Below are 19708 nucleotides of genomic sequence, written 5' to 3' on the forward strand. Positions count from 1 at the left end.
CATAAAGACAAAGGATGAGATATTTAACTGCGGAAGAGCAGGACCTCCCATCTCAGAGCCAGTGCAGCACAGCCACCAGTAAATACTTCCAAAATCTAGAGCTCTGCCTTAATTTGGGCAGTTAGCTTGCTTTACCTTAAGGCTGGACAGTTTCCCTGTTCCCTGGGGTGCAGTCCCCAAACTCACTGGCTCATTTTTAAGACCTCATTCCTCACTTTCCTGCCAGAAGGCTGAACCAGAAGCAGCAACAGCTTTGGTGGAGAGGGGAAGCTGTAGCATGCTGCTGGAGCATGGATGCCTATAAATAATCCCACCAGCTGTAATTTGGCTGTAACAGCAAGACTTTATGATAGCTGTGCTTTTTGTGCAATTTTCACTGATCACCAAAAACTTTTCTTTCCTAATTTCACTCCTTGAGTTCTCCTCCACACTTATTTTCTCCCAACCCCAGAGTGCCCCCACCTGCTTTATTTGTTGAATTAGAATGACCTCCAGCTTGAGCAGAGGGTCCTGTTTGGATGCTGAGTTGCCTGAAGCGCCTCTGAATACAAGTGAAACTTTGCAATCACCATCTTTTACCATTCTTAATTGGGATGTCCAAATGAGAGCTTTGAAAACATATGAAAGAAAAAAAAGTACCACAGGCAGTGTTTTCTTCCTCCCTCACAATAGGAACAAGAAGCCTGAGGGCAGGAGAAAGCAGGTGAGCCTGGGTCACCATCTGTAGGTGCAACAGCCTGAAGCATTGTACAGCTAACTGGAGACTCGAAAATACTTAAATACTTAAAAGTTTCTGGTTGTTCCTCCCTTCTAAAAGCAAGGTGCAAAACATGCATCTTGGTCAAATTCAGCCTGGATAATTGCATCCTACTTACCTAAATTACCCCTGCTGTTTCAATAGCCTGCTCCACTCCTGCCTTTCCCCACAGTGCTGCTGGGAGCTGTTAAACAGCTGCTGCATTTCCCCCTGGAGACCATTGCAATTTATTGGTGGGCAAAGCCATCCCCAATATATCCTCTAACTAACAGAGCTGTAGCTTCCTGCTTTAAACCAAGCTGGGGTTACAAATTCAGCCTGTCAAAGGCCCGTGAGAACTTTGTAGCACTGTTGAGGAGAGCAATGCCATTGTTTGATTTTATTTTGATTTTATTTTTCAGATTTCCTTAGTGGCATATATTATTCCAAGAGATGCTTGTGCCACCCGAAGCAGATTATTCAAAACTCCTATCAACAAGATAATGAAAAATATTGTATAAATAAATATAAGTATCAGGGACCAAATTATAGAATAGCTTGGGTTGGGAGGGACTTTAAAGGTCCTCCAGTTCCAACCCCACTGCTATGGGCAAGGACACCTTCCACTCAACAGGGCTACTGAGAGCCCAGCCTGGCCTTGAGCACTGCCAGGGATGGGAGAGTCACAGCTTCTCTGGGTGACCTGTGCCAGAGCCTCAGCACCCTCACAGTAAAGAATTTCCTCCCGATATCTAATCTGAGCCTGCTCTCAGTCTGAAGCTGCTCCCCTTTGTCCTGTCTCTACATGCCCTTGTAAATAATTTCTCTCTCTCTCATAGGTTCTTGTCAAGTACTGAAATGACACAATTAAGTCACCTTAAAGCCTTCACTTTTCCAGGCTGAACAACCTCAATAAGAGAGGTCCTAATGAAAATAAAGAGTTCAGTGTGCCAAACCTAACATCTTTAACCAATCTCCTTTCCTCCCTCTGCTTCAGAGAGTGAACCTCTCCCTCCTCAGCTTGGATCATGGACTTTGAGGTCCAGTGAATTATTGTAATGACTGAATTTGACCTTCTGCCTAAGAAAGGCAGTGAAATGTCAGGAAAGGTGAGACAGCTCTGTAAGGGTCTAGGCTGTCACTGACATCCACAGAGAGTCACGGAACGGTTCCTGAACAGCAATTCAGTTCAAACTGAAGTGGAAGGCCAGAGCTCAGCTCAGAAGCCTGAATGCAGAGGCTGGAGACGATTGAGTGGACCTCAGCCAGTGCAAGACCTGGGGGAAAACCAGGCTCCTCTCCAGCAGCAGCTGGAAGTGCCAGACTGCAGAGAGCTGGCTTGCCCTGCCTGCACAGCCAGGACATCCGTGACAAACAGGGCCAGGCACCAATTTTTACCACGAATGCAGACCTTCTTCCCCATCAGCTACAGCAACATCTTAGTTTAGGCTCCTCCCTTTAGCTTTTTATCTGCAAGTCTTTAGATTTAGTGGTTCTTAAGTCTCACCTCTCACTGCAGCCCTCAGCACAATGCTTAATCCCTATTTAAATGGGGAAGGACAGCTTTTCTTCCTGAGAAATTATAACCACAATCCTTCAAAAAGGTCTTAAATAAAAAAAAAAAAAAAGGAAGACAATCCCTAAGATGGAGTTTTATTTCTTTTCTAAAGGCTAATGTAATCTTCCAGTCACTGGACACCAGTTGTGTCCCAATGTGCTAGATTAAAAGGCCTTATTCTACCAGCAATATTCTTCTCCTGCTTTCGCATGAGAAGACTGTAAGCAAGTCACCTCCTAACCTTTTTTTTTGTTAAGCTAAACAGAGAAGGTCACAGTTTTCAGTTACACTTAGCCTGTAACCTAGAAACCAAATTACCTGCCTAGAAACCTGTCTCAGTTAAGTACTTGAGAGCTATCAGATGAAGAGGCATTATGAAAGTGCTAAGTATTTAAAACTAGGGAAAATTACCTTTTTAATGACAGACTGTGACCCATAGCTCTGATAGTCTCGGAGTATAAGAATGAAGCTGAGACACTAAAGTTATTTCCTGCTCTTAAACAAAAACCTGAACATTTCTGGGGTTGTACTGGAACAAGAGACACTCAACCCAGAGAATTAAATGCCTGCAGAGATCAGCCAGTCAATTACTTTACCTGTGTCTCTAAGTGAATATTACTTAGATTATTTTTACAATACTAACTTTTTTTTTTTTTTAAGCTCTACAAGGTAAAACACTGGTAAGCACTCTGCATGCTCCTCAGAAGAAAACAAGCCTCAAAAATGTCAGTGCAGACACAGAAAAGTAAATTATGGAAAGCAGAAAAGGTTCAGACTCACAATCAAGAGTATGACTACATAATGTGTGGATGGCAGGCACAAGCTGAGCTCTGAAAAACAGAGGTGTTTATCTCTGGCTCCATGTCACAAGCTAAGACATGATGATCTGGGGAGGCATGTTCTCATGCCTCCTGATTGGAGCACTAACAAAAGCCTTGCAGCTGCCTACACCCTTCTCCAGGTTAACCTGTCCCTTTTACCCGCCCACATACGCTCGGTGCCAGTGAAAAAACATGTCATAATTCCATTAGCTGGGCCCAAAAATCAAAACTGCTTCACCTTACTCTGGCTGAGGCCTTTATGGTAGTCCCAGAGCATAACCACAGCTAAGCTCTCACGTGTGTTTTTATTCCATCTCAACAAAACCATCACAGGAGACTCCAGCTCAGGAGGGGCCTCGGCTAGTCCAGTCCAGCCCCTGCCTGAAGCAGGTTCAGCTTCAAGACCAAACAGGGGACTGTGCCTCCCAGGGACCCCCCTGGGCTGTGCTCCCTTCTCATTGATCTGGAACATCGCTGCTCATCCTGAGCTACAGCCAGCAAGGCAAATTATGCTTCTCTGAAGCAGGTAAAGCACAGATCTGCTCATTAAGCCCGTGGAAGAGAGCCAGGGATAAAATATCAGATGACAGTAATTATTTTTAGGAAGCTGATACAGTTCTCTGAGAATCAGGACACCCTTCCTCTTTTAGCCTATTTGACTTTACTTACAGGAGGGGGTCACCAAGGCTTCAGCCACTCCAAGCAGGATGTACTGAGGAGCCAAGTGGAAGCAAGGCATGGAGGAGACCAGGAGAAGCTCCTCGGAGAGAGTCTGCTCCACCTGCGGGAAGCGCTTGCGGTGGATTTCGGAGAAGCCAGCAGCCATCACGGAAAGAGCAGCAGAGAAGTGACCTACAACTGGGTGAAGAGCACAGAGCATTCACCAAGGCCACGCTCACGGGATCATCCTGTGTTTAAAGCGCAGCAAACTCCTAAGAAATGCAAAAAGAAGCTTCCCACCCCCACCCCAAATCATTTTTTCTGGACACCTCAACACGAACAAAGAGTGCTTGCTATGTATATATGGCAAAAGCACCAGCTCAGCACACACACAATTTCAGAGTTCAGAATAAATGAGAGAGGAAAAACTTAAAACTTCTCTGAAGACCAAAGTCACAAAGAAGAAGATTTTTGAAGATTGAGGGAGAAAAGGAAGGAGAAAAGAAAGAAGAGGCAAAGGATTATCTGTCCTTCCAGATAATCCAACAGAAAGGGTCGAAACAAAACCAACAGGTTACTAGGTTAACCTTCCAAAACTCAGATGTAATACAACTACCCCACACTTCACCCATTGCTTAGAGGATACTATTAAAACATATTATTGTATTTCTTGATCTTGGCAGTGTGAAAAGGTTGTATCCTCTCACAAAAGAAAAACACAAAGAGAGCAAGGTTTCCAAGTCTCTGAACCTGAATTATCTATAATTCTTGTGGTTTGAGCTCCCAGTGATTTTTGACTAAATTTCTGATTTGCCAGCATTTGTAAGCTATGATGTGAGGAGAACTTGGTTGCTTTTGACAGTTTTAGCTCAAAAGCTTAGACTATGTTTTTCTTATCAAGTCTTCATGACTGGCAACGGCTACACTTATTAGATTGGACACCAAAAGCTTTTGTTTCATATCATATTTATAGAATATATACACTTTGTCTTTTTTAGTGCCACTGTTTTTCAGCAGAGATGAAAAACTCAAATAGCTGAGTGGCCTTAGCCTTGTTGTGTTCTTGCAGGCCTCTGTGTTTCTTCCCTCAGCACCAAACTCTCACAGTCTTCTCCCAGCGCACTTTTCCTGTATGTTCACAGCTTTAAATATCCCACCCCCCCTGCCTAACCTGAGCCTTGGAAGCTGTTTAGGCTCCTCTAGTGCTTCATGAGAATATCAGTGAATTATTGCTCGAAAATTGATGATAGGAGGGAATTCAACAACATTTTCTGGCCAATGCCCCTTATTAAAGCCAGGTATGAAGCCCTCAAGGAGTTTCTTGTAGTCATCCAAAGCAAGAGTTCTCCTAGTGAAAAATTATGTTGGTACTGAAGAAACCTCCAGCAGTTCAGTATTCCTAACAGTGCAACAAACTTGAAGCATTTTCCTTTGCTGAAAGCCAATACATTTCAAAAAAAGGAGCTGCTGGGTGCCCAAAAATTTTGGCTTTTTTTTTCTCAAGACTTTTTGTGGCAAAGGAAGAAACCAAGAGGTACGGTTTTCATCTGTACTCTTCTTCTTTCAGTCCTCTTTAAAATGAGAGGCTTGGAATGACTCGTCTGAGGTTTTGGTTTTACAGGAGAACAAGCTGCTTTAGTAATATTTAGGGGTGATTCTGGGACAAGGTTCTTTATATTATCTAGAAACTGTACTGGACCTTTATAAATAAACCAACAACTATAGAGAGAGTAACAGATTACAGTTTTCATGTAGACCCTTAATACAGAGCAACCAGGTATTTCAGTTGTCTATGTGGTTCATCCTTGAAAACTGCTATTCTTAACATGCTGAAAATTTCCAGAAAACTATTTAAATTTCTCCTTCTTACAAGAGTTGAATTAAAAATATAGTTATAGGCTGGCTTAACACCAACTGCCTATTTATACTTCCAATTTTGTTGCTGAAAATAATTGAGAACCTAATTAACTGTTGGCAAAAATATTGGCACTTAGAGGTCTGCCATACTTGCAGGTGCAATCATATACTTGGATATCTAAAGCCATTGCCTGTACTCACAGGTATTTTTATGCCTCAGGTAGTTTATCACCCCTAACAGGAGGCTATTTTGATAAATGAACCTATTAAGAACAAACCACTGCATATATTCTACTGCTGTTCAACATAACAGGATAGAGCATTAATACTAACTTGAAATTTCCATGGTTTAAGGGAAAATGATTATCTGAATGTGCTTTTTGTGTTTTAATGCAGATGTTATTTTAAAAACTAGGCTAATTGCAACCTGCTGCGTTATATGCTTCTGGTTTGTATAAAACTTAATAACACTCTTAATTAGGCTAATTTAGTCAGATTAATACCTCTGTGTGTGTCAGTACTCACTGTGCTGCCTGCCATGGGGCACTGAATTAATAGCAGCACACTGCGAAAATAGCGGTTTATAAATATTTTCATCTGAGGTTTGCAATGCAGACTGAAAGATAAAAAATGCAGGAAGTTTAATGAGAGTATCTATGAAAGGGAATAGTTTTAAGTGAATGCAGAATGGAAGCTGCTTTACTGCTGGTACTACAAGTAGCTGACATCTGAAGAGTGTAGCAGAGGATCCCTCCAGATCCTAGAACTTAAGAGGTTTGGGAGTTATTAAAAAACAAATAAATAAAAGAAACCACATCAGTGTCAAGAGAAGGCAGCCCAACTCTTATTAAAGTTATCATTGCTTCTAGGCTGAGAATTTCTCTGGAATAAATGTCAATCTACAACAGAGAAGACTTCCTTTTACCACTTCTGTGAGAAAGAGGTAACACTTCACCTTTGAAGATCCCTTCATGCTGTGACTGGGGGTACAATAAGGATTTTAATAATGAAAATACAAAACACTTGAACATTTGCCTCATATTAGACATTCTAATGAAAGCTAATTCTAATTAAAATGCTGGGGAGGAAGGCTGTACCTTTCCAGGTAACCTCCACCTGTGAAATATTCAGCCTGTTCAAAGGGAACAGTAGACAGTTGTCGCACACATTTATTTTGCATGGCATTCTGCATGTTTTCTTTTGCTCATCCATTCTAAACCAAAAGCTTTTGCACATACAGAATTAGCCTAGATACTTTTATTTCATTCATGATGCAGAGTCTGGAAGAAACTGTTCTAATGGTAATACAATTTCCCTCTCATGAGCTGCAGTCCTAACAATAATGCACTTAGAGCATAAAAACCACAGGAAAACAGAGCCTTGATTCCTTACAGAGTTATCTGAATCCAAACTCATCAATCTGGGCAACACATTTCTCCAGTATCAGAGAGCAACTAACTGAAGGGATTTTTAACTTCTGAAAAAGACTCGGATTGTAAGTTAACTTTCCAAAAGCTAATGGATAAAGAAACATATAGAAGAACCAAGTCAAAGTAACTCTCAGGCATAAATAGTTAAAACTGCTTCTCTCCAATACCAATTCCACAGGATGACCCCTAGTTATTTGTGAGCGTGCCTCAAAATTTTTATCTTTTAGAGAGGTCTGTCCTACACAAAACCTATACTTTTTTTTTTACTGTCTTGTAAGTGTTTCAGAACTGTTTTTTTGGTTTTTTTTCCCAACAATTCCCTTGAAGCATTTTTACTTCTGAGAATCATTCCCAAACAAATCCATGTTAACATTTCTGGTCAGATATAATTGTCTGGGACCATCCATCACACTGAAATTTCTCTTTCAAAACCAGAAAACATATTAAAGCTGTATAAAATCATGTTTGTTTGTTTTTTTTTTTTACATACCAATGTAAATTGTTGGAGAATGTCCAGTGTCCTTGGAGCTAAAGAGCCAGGAGTTAATGCACTCCAAAATAGGAACAAGAATCAGTAGGGGGACAATGCTTATCACGTTCATTGCTGCAACTGGCAAGACAAATCCACCAAAGTGCAGGTTGGAATTCATGGTTTGGAGATAATATCCTGAAGGAATCTGTATTGAAGGATAAAACCACAATCCATGGATAAGATTTTCATTATATTTGGAACCTTCTCCAAGTTTTTTCCTTCTGAAGAAGTCACATTAAACCAAATACCTGCTGGCAAAAAAGGAATGAGCATTCATGAAGAAAGCCTTTCAGATAATGACAAGATCATTCTCTGCCAGAACATAACATTTCCCTTTTATAAGATTTTTCTCTGACATTTAACAAATTAAGCAACAGTCTAAAAGTTTGTTTGATCACCCCTATTCAGAGCAATCAGCCAACATACTAGATAATTCCACCCAAAACTTCAGTCACTTCACCCAGACAGTGTTTAACAGATCAGAAGCTTGAAATAGCAAAATGCAGAGTGATTTAATTTTAGAATTGCAAGGCACAGGGTGATTTTGGACTTGTGATTGTGTGCTCAAGGTAGGAGCACTTGAAAAGCTACAAGGAATGAAAATCTTGGTACAGCCTTAGAACCAGCTTGATGCAACTCAGGGCACCTATAGGGGATTTCCTTTTACCAGGGGAAACTGAAAACCAGAGACAAAGATGAGGAACCCAGTGGCAGTCAACTGGGTACACAATTAAGTAAGACTGTCTCACTACAAAAACAAATAATTCCTCCTGCTTGTGTGAGGCTATACAGAAGAGCTGTTGAGTTTATAAAGAAGTGTAAAATCACAATACTGATGGCTTCTACCAACAGATTTACAGATTTTTTTTCAGTGGGGTTTTTTGTTTGTTTGGGATTTTTTGTAGGAAGCTCGATTAACTCAATTCATGTGCAGCAGGGAGCTATAATCCACTGTATTTTATAGACTGGGAAACTCCAACTTGAGCAATTCACAGAGTACAGTCATGACAGAACTCAACCTAGAACTGGTTTCTTTACTCTGTTTCTACTGAGCTCTGGATTCCTGCACACTCTTCACTATGATCACTGATTTCAAACCCAGGGAGAATATTGCTGCTTTACAGCAGTCTGAAAATCAATGTATAGTTGTTAACTAAGCTCATGTAGGGTTTCTTCTCAATGGTTAGAGTCAACCCTACCCACCTTGAGTCTGTTCAGGGCTCAAGAATTACTCAAATCCTAGCTCTTCAAGCTCTTCACAAAAATCTTTTTCACCTACATTCTACCTCCAAAAGGACATATAAATTGTAAAAGAGAATAAATAGTAACAGAACTATGTATGTTTAGAACTGAGTCAAATTTTGTTGGTTCCATTTTTCCAATGCCTGTTGCAAATAAGAATTCACTTCTTAATAGGAATTAAAATATCATCAACATGAATCGCAGGCACTGAAATCTGTTAACTTAATAATATGAAGAAAATACTATTAATCTTTACAAAAAAAGATACTGATCTATCTCTGAGTTTAAGAAAGAGCCTTAAACTTCTTGGAAATTCTGCCAAAGGATTAACTTCTTTCAGCAGGGAAAAGAAATCTGTATTTTCTAGATAAATACTTTATAATCAACTGGATAAATTATAATATCTCTTTGATTTTCATGTGATCACTAATGCATAACTTGGGTCATGTATGTGATTTTGTTGGTTTTGAATTTTTTTATTTCATTTGCTTGGGATTTCTTTTGCTTTTGCATTGGGACACACAAGGCAGATGATGGACTTTGGACCTGGTTAGCATAAGAGATTTGATAACAGGAAGTCTTGTCAAGAACAAACAGCTTTGAAGATTGCAGGAAGATTCAATCAGACTGACTTACCAGAAAAAGAAAAATTACACCAACCTCTGACAAGCAAGAGATGTTGCAATATGTATCAGTTTGTTCATGTGATAATTAACCCAATCATGTAATAAAACATTACTAGCCTTCCTAAAATACTAAATAAGCGTTTGTACTCCATAATAAATTTGGATTCTTTGACCATCTCAAAGTCTTCCTTGTCTCTCCAATTGTGGTACTTTTGGGGGGAAGGGAGGAACTGGGGAGGAAAGAGGAAAAAAGAATGAGGCAGATGGATGGGACACGGAATGATGGCATGAGGAAGTGTCAGTGAAGCAGTGTATGCCACGTTATCTGTAAGAATTTCCTTAAACAGCATTTTAACACCAATGAATAAAAATGAATTTCTGAGCCGGCTCATAAACTCGTCATCCCAGTTGCCACCAACCCCAGGATCATCCAGAAAGGAATCTGAAGGAATTGTGTCATCTTAAGGAGCTGCTTGACATTTTACATTTACATCACACACACCTGCTCAGGGCAGCCTGACAGAGGGGCTGTGAAAGGATTGGAAACTCACCCACTCCCAGTGTAGGTACAGCAGCCACACAAGCCTGTCAAAACTGTAGGAGAAATGTGCAACCAAAACAGCAAATAAAGATTTGCTATCTGCCCCCAAAAGTGAGGGAACACATTGGAAAATGGCATTTTTCAAGAGCACTGAGCCTGAGTCTCAGTGTTGGTAACCGTGCCACGGCATCACAACGAGAGCAGGACTCGCCCACAAGATGGTTCAGCCAGAGAAAAGGTTCCAAGACAGCAGCAAGCACGCACACAAGCTTCTTAATCAGTCTTGACCAAGTCAATTCTCATTACTTGAGGGGATCAGAAGCTAGAGCAAGGTATATTCTTAGGCAATTAGAGCTGCTTTGCAAGGCTGCTCAGCTGGCAAAGCAACAGTTAGAAAAACACACCTGGAGAAATGGTGCTAAACACACGTCAGAGCTTCAAAGATTTTTGTTCAAAAGCTGTGTACCCACCTGCATGATGCACGCTCTGTAGAGAATCTGGAAAGTGAACAAGGGGAAGAGTCTGGCCAGTGACTTGGTGCCCTCCACCTGAGTCTCACTGTAGTGACCGCCGTGGTTTTCCTTGGCGTGGTCCAGCCAGCTGGCCACGGCTGTGCTGAGGTAGCGGTAGCGCACGCAGCCCGTCTTCAGGGCGCTGAAAATCACCCCAAAAGTCGTCAGCAGGGAGCTGTCTGCAAAAAAAAAATCAGACAAGTTAGACATGTCTAAACATGGATATGTTTTTACCTGCTGTCAAGGTAAACATCAGCCAAGACAAAACACTTTGGGAGGGAAAGCACAAGCTGGTATATTCATCTTTAGGTCTTTTTAGGGAGGGGAGAGGTAATAACTCTGGATTTGTTTTGAAAAATTCTCTTTTGAACCCAGTTGGTTCACAACCCAGTTGTTACAGAAGCAATCCTGTCCAACAGCCGTGGAGAAGAGTTCCTTTTATTACCAGTTATTTAACACACCACAATGTGTTTCTCTGGTTGAGCAGGCAAAAAACAAAGGAAATTCATACTTTATTTCCATTTATTGAATGTCTGTTGAATGCCTGCTGAAGTCCAGTAGCAAGAGAAGGGCAGTAGTGAAGTGAGAAAGAAAAGGAGTTTAAAAAATTGTTGAAGATTAAAGGAAATTTTAATGGATGAATTTCAAGGCTGGAATTATCTCAGGTCTTCCAAGTAGCATGCAGGACAAAAGAGGAGTTTCCAGTTTAGTACTTGGCATATTAAAACTTATTGACTGGTTACTGGGTTCAGGAATTGCTAACTTGTTTCTCAGATGAAATGAAAGTGGAATGAGCACAAAACTGTCAGCTTCAGGCTTGGGAATGAAAGTTCATTTACCTTTGGCAAATTGCCATCCATACAAATGGGGGTTGTGGCACTTCTATGTTTTTCTGAGTGCTGAAGCACTATAATAAGTTGAATATCTATAAATAAATACTTTCCAAGCCCCAAAATGAACTAAGATTGCAGAATGAAAATGTCTCCCTACTATCTCTGATGTGGAAATAATTTTCTAGAAATATCCATTGGCACCTAGAGGAAGCACTTGCTTTAAAGAACTAAGTAAGGGCATTTTATAAGACAAACTTATATTTAAAACTCCCTGGCTGTGTGGAATTAACCTGCAGAATGTTGTCACTGTAAAATAAAATCTGAACTAGCATATCAAAACCTGAAAACAGAGAGTTGGTAGAGTTTTTATTGTTCTGTGGGACTGTACTTGGCAAGTATTCTCTCCACTCATTGCAAATGATGTTGACATTTCACACTTAGATTATTTTAGGAGCAAATCTGAAGACTAAAAGAAAAAAATAGTGCAGAATTCCAGAGAGAATTGACTAAGAAGCTAAATAGAAAATAAGTGGGACTTGGGGCTCTTCTCAAAGCAGAGTTAGTTTCAGGAGTAAATAACAGATAACAGGAAATTTGGTATTTGCTCAATTCATTGGCAGAGATGTTTAAAGTTAGAGAGAGGTTGTTTTGCTTTGCACTGGAGGTTGGACATTGACAAAAAGAGACTAAGAAGCAGTAATGGGGTGCTACTGCTCTGCAAGGGTTTGAATCCAGAAGATGCACTGAGTGCCCTGTGAGGAGCCCAGCAGAGAGTCAGTAAAGCAGCAGCACACCTGTGTCCTGGCTTATCTGACCTTGTCTCCAAGATGGCCATGGCCCTCTCCTTTCCTTTGGAATGTGAAGAGTTGGGCAGAAAAAAGGTTGGATGAAACGTGACAAGATCAATGCCACCAGCAGCAGGCATATGACACCCCTTCCTGCAAAGGCTGTGACACGACAGGGAACAACCATGAGTTTACCAGAGACTGCTTCCCACTTTTACAGTCTACCCAGAATCTCTAAAGGATGGATAGAATTTCTCACAGGCAGATTTTGGAGGGCTAAACCCCGAGGATCTGCCAGCAAACAGGGCAGAGTTGTAGAAGAAATAGTTTAGATATGCAAATTGATTTCTTCTGTGAAAGTAATCTCTGAAGATGTTTCCTAACACAGAGCTGCCTCTCACCTGTTTTGGGTTTGTAAATCATTTCACCCCGAACCATGTGAATTGTGATCATAGCCATAAGCCCAGACACAAATGGGATAAGAAAGCCAAGGTTCCTGGCCACGGACTGCTGGATGTAAGAAATGCTGACAAAGACCACTGCTGAATTCAAGTTAACCAGCCAGTGAAACCTGGAACACAGAGACAAGAGAGAGAAAAGTGGAGAGGCTGAGTAATATAAAAGGTTTTACAGAAGATTAAAACATCCAATTAAAGGCATGGTTAAGTATAGTAATCATGGACAGCATCAGTACCATGCACACATTAGCACAGCAATTAAAACAGATTTTCACTCAAATGTCTCAGCTCCAAGAGGTATATGATTAAAGTAAGTGTACTAAGGCAGCAGAGCTGAACAAATTATCAGTCTGGTACTGGAAATATTCTTGTGGGTGACATTAATTAAATACATCAACATTTACCATTTACACATTTAATATCTGGTAACAAGTTTTGCGTGTGAAATATCATCCAATCATATGCTTCAAGATTAAGAGAGAAATGTCTTAATGCCACCACTCTTTGGTTAAGAAATATTAAATGTTAAAAAAATGCAAGAAATATTAACATTTGATTTATCAGTTATTAGTTGCCAGGCTCAGCTTGAATTTTTGTTGGCTTCTGGAATATCTTGATAAGGAGCTTCCCCACCATAATTTTCTCTGAGACTGTCATTTGTAGTAGGGGTGCTTCCCAAGTAAGTACTGAGCCCCTGCTAATCACAGAAGACATCCAAAGGATAAATCACACACTCCTGGAAGCAGATGGCATACCACTAGTGGCAGGCCTACTGCAGCTTGGAACCCCTGAAAAGAGCACAATTACTGAGCAGCACTGTCCCAATGTGTCAAAGATTACACTCTGGAAGCAACTGCAAGAAGAGATTCCTCTGCCTTTGCTGGAGCCATGGCAAAATGGTTTCATTTAAAGGTGAAATGCACAATTATAAAGCTTAATACATATTACTGGAAGAAGAAAAGCTCATTTTCTTGTTCAGTGCCACTTCTGCATCACGCATGCTGTTTGAACTTGAGTATTTGGGCTAATGAATCTAGAATTATCGTCTCAGTGACAAAAGATTTGGAATTATGTTACTCGATGATGATACAGTTGAAGGGATTTTGTACATAAAAATATTGACCCATCCAACCAAAGCTTTTAAAAAATATAATTACATGACTCATTTGGATAGAACTTGTGTAAAAGTTTTGAATCAATTCTTCACTGACAATTATTAAGTCAGAAGCTTCAGTGGCTGTTTTCCAAACTTTTTAAAGAGTTGTGCCTGAGCTACCCAAGGTCCTGACATTTCTCATGACTCTGTGAGTGTTTGGTGAAAAAAGGAGAGTCCAAAGAAACCCTGAAGAGCAGGAAAAACAGAGCACTTTCATTTTTCACTGCTTCATAGCAACATACTCTATGACAGAAATGTAAAGTTCCTCTTACAAAATTGAGAAGAAAAAAAAAAAAACCAACCAATGTGTTCAGCAATCCCTACGTCCAAAACAAGAAATATAAACTAACCTCAACACCCATACCAGAATTCTGGGCTGTGCTCATGCTGTACTGACAGCAACAGATCAGTATTCAGGCCTTTATTACATAAAGAGTCTCAGAGCCCACACTGGGGCACGGCAGATTAGTCAGATACATCAGGCTGAATATTCTGCCTAGTTTTGCAGGGAAGAGCACCTTCCTGAAAGGCCTCTTCACAATGAGAGCCAAAAGCCAGCTTGAGAGGCTCATTTCAAGAATGCAGAGCAGATACAAACTTAAATGCTCCAAGCCCACTTAAACCCAATACTCTTCTTAAAACATTTTACAGGAATGCATTTGTGGTGAAAACTTTAAAGAAGTAACATCCATCCAGGTGGTTCTTATTGAAAATTATTGGTAATGTTTATACATCTTCGTAGGAGGAGGTCAGTTTTCTCAGAATGATTATGGAGTTCTCTGCAAAAACAAAGTGGGGGAAAAGAATCCCAAAGAGGTAGAAAAAGTTTTAAAAGTTGAAGAGTAAAGTGTATTGAGGAAATGGCAGAAATTGATCTGCAATATGTGGAAACAAAACAGAGAGAGTGAGGGTGGAAAGCACCATTGGTCTCACATTCTCTGCAGTTTTTTACAAGTCTGTAAGACAAGATACAGCTCTGCCCATTCTCACTGTACCCTTTGCTCTCATTCTCTGCCCCCACAGACAGAACAGATTTCTCCTCCTGCAAAACAGAACCAGTCCATAACCTTAACCCTGCAAATGCAGAAGGCCCTAGAAAAACCTAATCCAACAGAATCCAAGCTTCTTCTTCACTTAGTATTGTATATTCTATTTGTTTATAAGGTCAGAGCCACAGCACATACTGCAGCTTAGAACCAGTCTGTAAGGTGTGCCAAGCAATCTTCTTGAAGGATTGAATTAGAAAACAGGTAACTACCAGGACTTTTAACCCAATCTTTAATTCAGTAGTTCTGCTTGTTTAAACAGGACTTGGTAAGACCAGACTCAAACTCATCAAGAGTATGCCATCCCATTTGATATCATTTTAAGATTCAGTCCCATGAAAAACACCCACCAAGAGGGAACAGACTGCCAAGAAAAAGTGATTATATTCTGAGGGGTTTAATGAGATTAGAAATGCTTAGAATGAGCCCTCCAATTTTCTAAATTTTGAGATGGCATTCCAGAGCCCCTCCTTGGGTGCCAGTACAAAAATTAAATTTTTTTGAATTGCACATGTGCTTTACTTGATATTTCCAAAGTTCCAAGAACTGACCCATTTGGATTCCCCCAAGGAACTTTTTATTCCTATTATATCTCCTTTGTAATCAACACTGAGAAATGTCACTTTGATTAAACACAATTCTGAATGGCTAAGACCACAGTACAATAAACTCTCCAGAGCTATCCTTCAGAACAACTGATTGCTCTCCAGTCTTAATCCCCCAGAGTCTTATTTAATCAAAATGATGTTGCTAATTAAGGATTAAAACTCAGAATAGAGTAAAAAGGAAGGATTTTTTTTTTCCTCTTCTCTGCTATGGGCAGGTCAAGGAGGCAAAATCTGCTCTAAGGAACTAAACAGTCTCATCCACCTTTGGTAAAGCTACTTTATTCACTGAAGTTTGGATTTAATTCAAAACTCCTCGATATTAACATAATTAGAGGAAAAAAGAATAGCCAGGAAAGCCATCCCCAAAGGAGGAGAGATCTGATTCACCAAGATCTTCATTGATTCTTCAGCATTGCATTATTAATATGCAAATGTGCTCAGTTTTTATTTTAATAACCATGCATGTAAAGGAGAAAAAAAAAAGAGCAGTTTAGGGCTTTCTTACACTCTGGGTTGAAGCAGAAATATGGGGAGTCCCACTGCATGGTTTAACCAGAGAATATAGCACTCTCTATAGGGCTACAGAAGGGGAAAATAAGGGCAAACAAACCATCAAAAATTACCTCCCTGATGCACAGAGAAAAAAAAATTAATACAAAAAAAATAAAAAAATTCAAACCCTGATTTTAAGAACCATTTTAAGAGCAATTATTCCTAAAGAATGAAAAAAAAAATCAACCAAAATACAAATGACAAGTGGTTTATCAGATGCCAGAACTTCTCAGCAACAAAGGTGAAATAATATAGCAGATCCCTACCACTGAGTTTAGCATAACTCACAGTCCTGACTTCCAGCAAACCAGCAGTCTACTGCCAAAAATTTACCCTGATGTAAATCTCAATATATCATTGAATTTTGACACTGTTAGGGAGCAACAGCAAAATATCCTAAAGGCATAGCCATGTTAAAGGCAGAAAACCAAACGGAGTATGTTATTCCAACAGCAAAAATGTTAGCAAGTCTTTTGAGTATTTGGGCAAATTGTTTAATCCTGAAAACTAACTGAGCACTTCTGTAGGTGGCCAAAACAGATTATCATCTATGAGCAAAAGGATGAAGTCAGGAAGAGTTTTAACTCTTGGAAACTCTTCCAAAATCTCAAAGTTCTGCCATTAAAAACAAAACATGAAACCTATCATTCACAGAATGTTTGACTTTCAAAGCAATTCTCTACCACTCCCGACAGATATTTAGCCAACATTAAATTACCAACCAGTTGAAAAATGAAAGCAGCTCCTTTGGCCCACAGTCCTCGAGGCTGTAGGCACTCAGAGGGCACACAATGGCTCTGATGCCTCCTATTCCCAGGCTGGCTGTGAGGAGTGCAAAGTAGAACACGATTTTCTGCTCCCTTTTGGGCAGGGTGAGGAGAACGTGTCGTCTGTCGATGTGGATGTCTTCGAAGGGGAATGACACCACGGGCAACAGTGCTGTGCCTGGAATGGAAAGAAAATTGTCATTGGAAAGGAATTAGAACCAGATCAATAAGACTTGTATGTCTTAGAGCGGGTGTGTTCTGTGCAGGTATGAAAAGACAGGTGGAACATCAAAGATAAACAACAGAAAAGCGTAGAGGCAGAATTCTGTAGAGAGGCAGAAAATTTTTTGGTGTTATGCAAAGCAATACTACTATGAACCTCTGAGAAACCAAACCTCCTCTGAAGTGCTTGCAAGGGTTCAGGTTCTTCTATCAACTGAACCACCAATTAACCAAAAGCACCCACAAAACATCCCACAGGGGAGTGCAGAATTTTTTTCTTCTAAAATCCCAGAATTGTAATAGGAATCATAATTTAAGAAATAAATTTTCAAAACTTCTGTGGAAAAATTCTTTTTTCTGTAGCAGAAAGCATGATTTTTCAGAAAATCTCATAGAAAACAGGATTTTCAGAATATTTAACTATAGAAGCTCTGCCACAAATTGCATTTGCTTTTTCTAGTCTGCAAAGCAAGTCTTTCAGATTTAGTCATCTGTAGATTTTTCAAGTTTTAATGGACTTAAAGCTTAAAATATATCGCTGTTTCAACAACACCAGCATTAGCCACTACCATGACTGTGCATTCAACTTTAATATATCAGGAATGTTTAATGATTTATCTCCAAAGGAAGAAATGCTCTAGTTAAAACAATGCCCAAATGCATCAAATGGTGTTTGTGTCTCCAATCTTCTACTTTAAGAAAAGCACTGAAAGGACAAGCGGCAGAAAGAGATTTAAACCAGAATACCAGGGGAGAAGCAGTGGAACACAACAGCAAACATTTTTCCAGACTGCTTGAATAATGGTTTTGCAATCAGCTCAAGAACATTTCAGGAGTGTTCTGATTTTTTCTTTTTTCACTTGCTCTGTCGTGTGTCTAAATAACAATGTGTCTGGCTATTGTAGAAATCAGACTTGCTCAACAACTGGTCCAAGCAAGAAGCATTTCTATCAGCTTGGTTTAATTTGACAGAGTAACCAGCAGGTTGTGCTGGGAGATGCCCAACAGTAGGAGGCCAAAATAGCACATGGGAGATGCCCTACCTGCTGCAGGACAGGTGGATTTTGTTTGAGCAGTGCTTTTTCTGTAAAAAGTGCTCAAAATAATAACCAGGGAAGATCCAGATTGTGCCAACAGCAGGCAGGCCCTCAGTGCAGGTGTTAAGATACACAAAGTTTGCGTATACTGGTGTGTTCTTAAATACTTTTCTTGCCCAAATACAAAACTCCTTTGTACCTTTATATACAATCTTACTCCTAACAGCAGGGAAGCAGTTCCTAAATTCTCCTTGACTGAAGCCTGGCATTTGTGCCAAACACGAATAACCTTAGAGATCAATTTTAAGAGTTGAGCATCCATGCTCTGAGCCACTTCGGAGGAGCCAAGCTTGTGTACCAGCTACACAAGACGCACACACAAACGTTGCTTTGTCTCGCTGAAAGCTGCCAAGGTGAAAACACTGCAGTGCATTTTGCAGAGGGGGAGCTCAGTAATGAGCTGTTAGAGGAGCTTGGGGAATACAGATGCCAAACCCCACGCTCTAGAGCACATTCCCACAAGAGAAGGAGCAAAACACGACGCTGTCACCTACCTAGGAAGTGCAGGAACATGCAGATGCACACCAGCTTGGTCCTGCCCACCAGGTACTCTGCCAGCCAGCCCACCAGCACGGGGGTGAGCGTGGAGGTGCCCACGAAGCCCATGTTGACCATGGCTGCCTGGTGGCTGCAGTAGCCCAGCTTGGCCGTGCAGAAGAGGATCATGTTGCACACGATGCCGAAGAAGGTGAAGCGCTCGCACAGCTCCACCAGCAGCACGCACACGGCCTCGTGCAGCTTCTTCTCAGCCTCAGGCAGCTTCCCAGCACGGCTGCTTCTCCCAGGGCCCTGCTCCTTGTCAGCCATGTGGTTCAAAAATCCCTTCTCCTGCGTGTCTCTTCTGTCTGCATCAGGCATGCCTGTCTTTTTTATTTTTTATTTTTTTAATTTTTTTTGAGTAGATCAGCTTGAGTTACAGGTGCTCTGTGCTCCTCCACTGTCATTAGCAGACTGGTAAGAGTCTCGCTTTGAATTCCACACTCTGCTACTACAATTTCTGAGGGCACCTGTCACTTTTGAGATATTACATATAGGATCAAAGAATATTTAAAAAAACCCAACAAACAAACAAACAAAAAAAAGAATCAAAGAACTACATGAACATTTCAGCTTCTGAATAGAGCAACACCAGGAAGTTAAGTAGTTTATTTAATTAGTTCACTTGGGGGTGAACGAGATTTTTTTTTCCCCCAGAATTATATTACCTATTAAATTATGTGAATCCAATACTGGATGCTAAACACAATCTGTATGTTAAAGATAAAGGTTTAAACACACATGAAAGCTAACATTTTCAGCAGAATTCAAATAACAGATTGAGAAAATAATTTGGTTAAAACCATCCAATACTTTAATTAGGCAACAAGTGAAAAACAGCAAGTAGATAAAGACAGGAATTTTTTTTTTTTTAGGTTAACATTATCAAATGATTGTGCTATTTCTTTCTATTTCTGGTTGAATTTCAGATAAAGGTAATTATAAAAATTAAGTAACGCTACTAGGTTTAAGTTAGAAAAACAAATTTTAAAATAAAGTAAGTTGGATTTATAATCAAAAGAAAAAAGAGGAACCTAAAAACAGCCTAGTCCACAGCTGTTTCTTAAGGCAGATTCTGCTCTGTAGCTACAATGCACCAGAAGGGGAAGGGGCACAGGCAAGGTTTTATGTT

The 19708-nt window shown here is 40.2% G+C and overlaps 1 protein-coding gene across 1 annotated transcript in view; it reads right to left on the minus strand.

Moving 5' to 3' along the window:
- The window catches only part of SLC15A5 (solute carrier family 15 member 5), a 29007-nt gene extending 10110 nt beyond the window's left edge, over window positions 1-18897 (minus strand). The window contains exons 1-6 of the mRNA XM_038154864.1: window positions 18534-18897; window positions 16676-16898; window positions 12535-12704; window positions 10474-10694; window positions 7553-7739; window positions 3785-3973 (exon numbers count right to left, since the gene is read on the minus strand). Coding sequence (XP_038010792.1) covers window positions 3785-3973; window positions 7553-7739; window positions 10474-10694; window positions 12535-12704; window positions 16676-16898; window positions 18534-18897 — 1354 coding nt within the window. The remainder of the gene's footprint in view (window positions 1-3784; window positions 3974-7552; window positions 7740-10473; window positions 10695-12534; window positions 12705-16675; window positions 16899-18533) is intronic.
- Window positions 18898-19708: the final 811 nt, after the last annotated feature.

This window comes from Motacilla alba, chromosome 1A (genome assembly GCF_015832195.1).
Source record: "Motacilla alba alba isolate MOTALB_02 chromosome 1A, Motacilla_alba_V1.0_pri, whole genome shotgun sequence".
Classification (NCBI taxonomy): domain Eukaryota; kingdom Metazoa; phylum Chordata; class Aves; order Passeriformes; family Motacillidae; genus Motacilla; species Motacilla alba.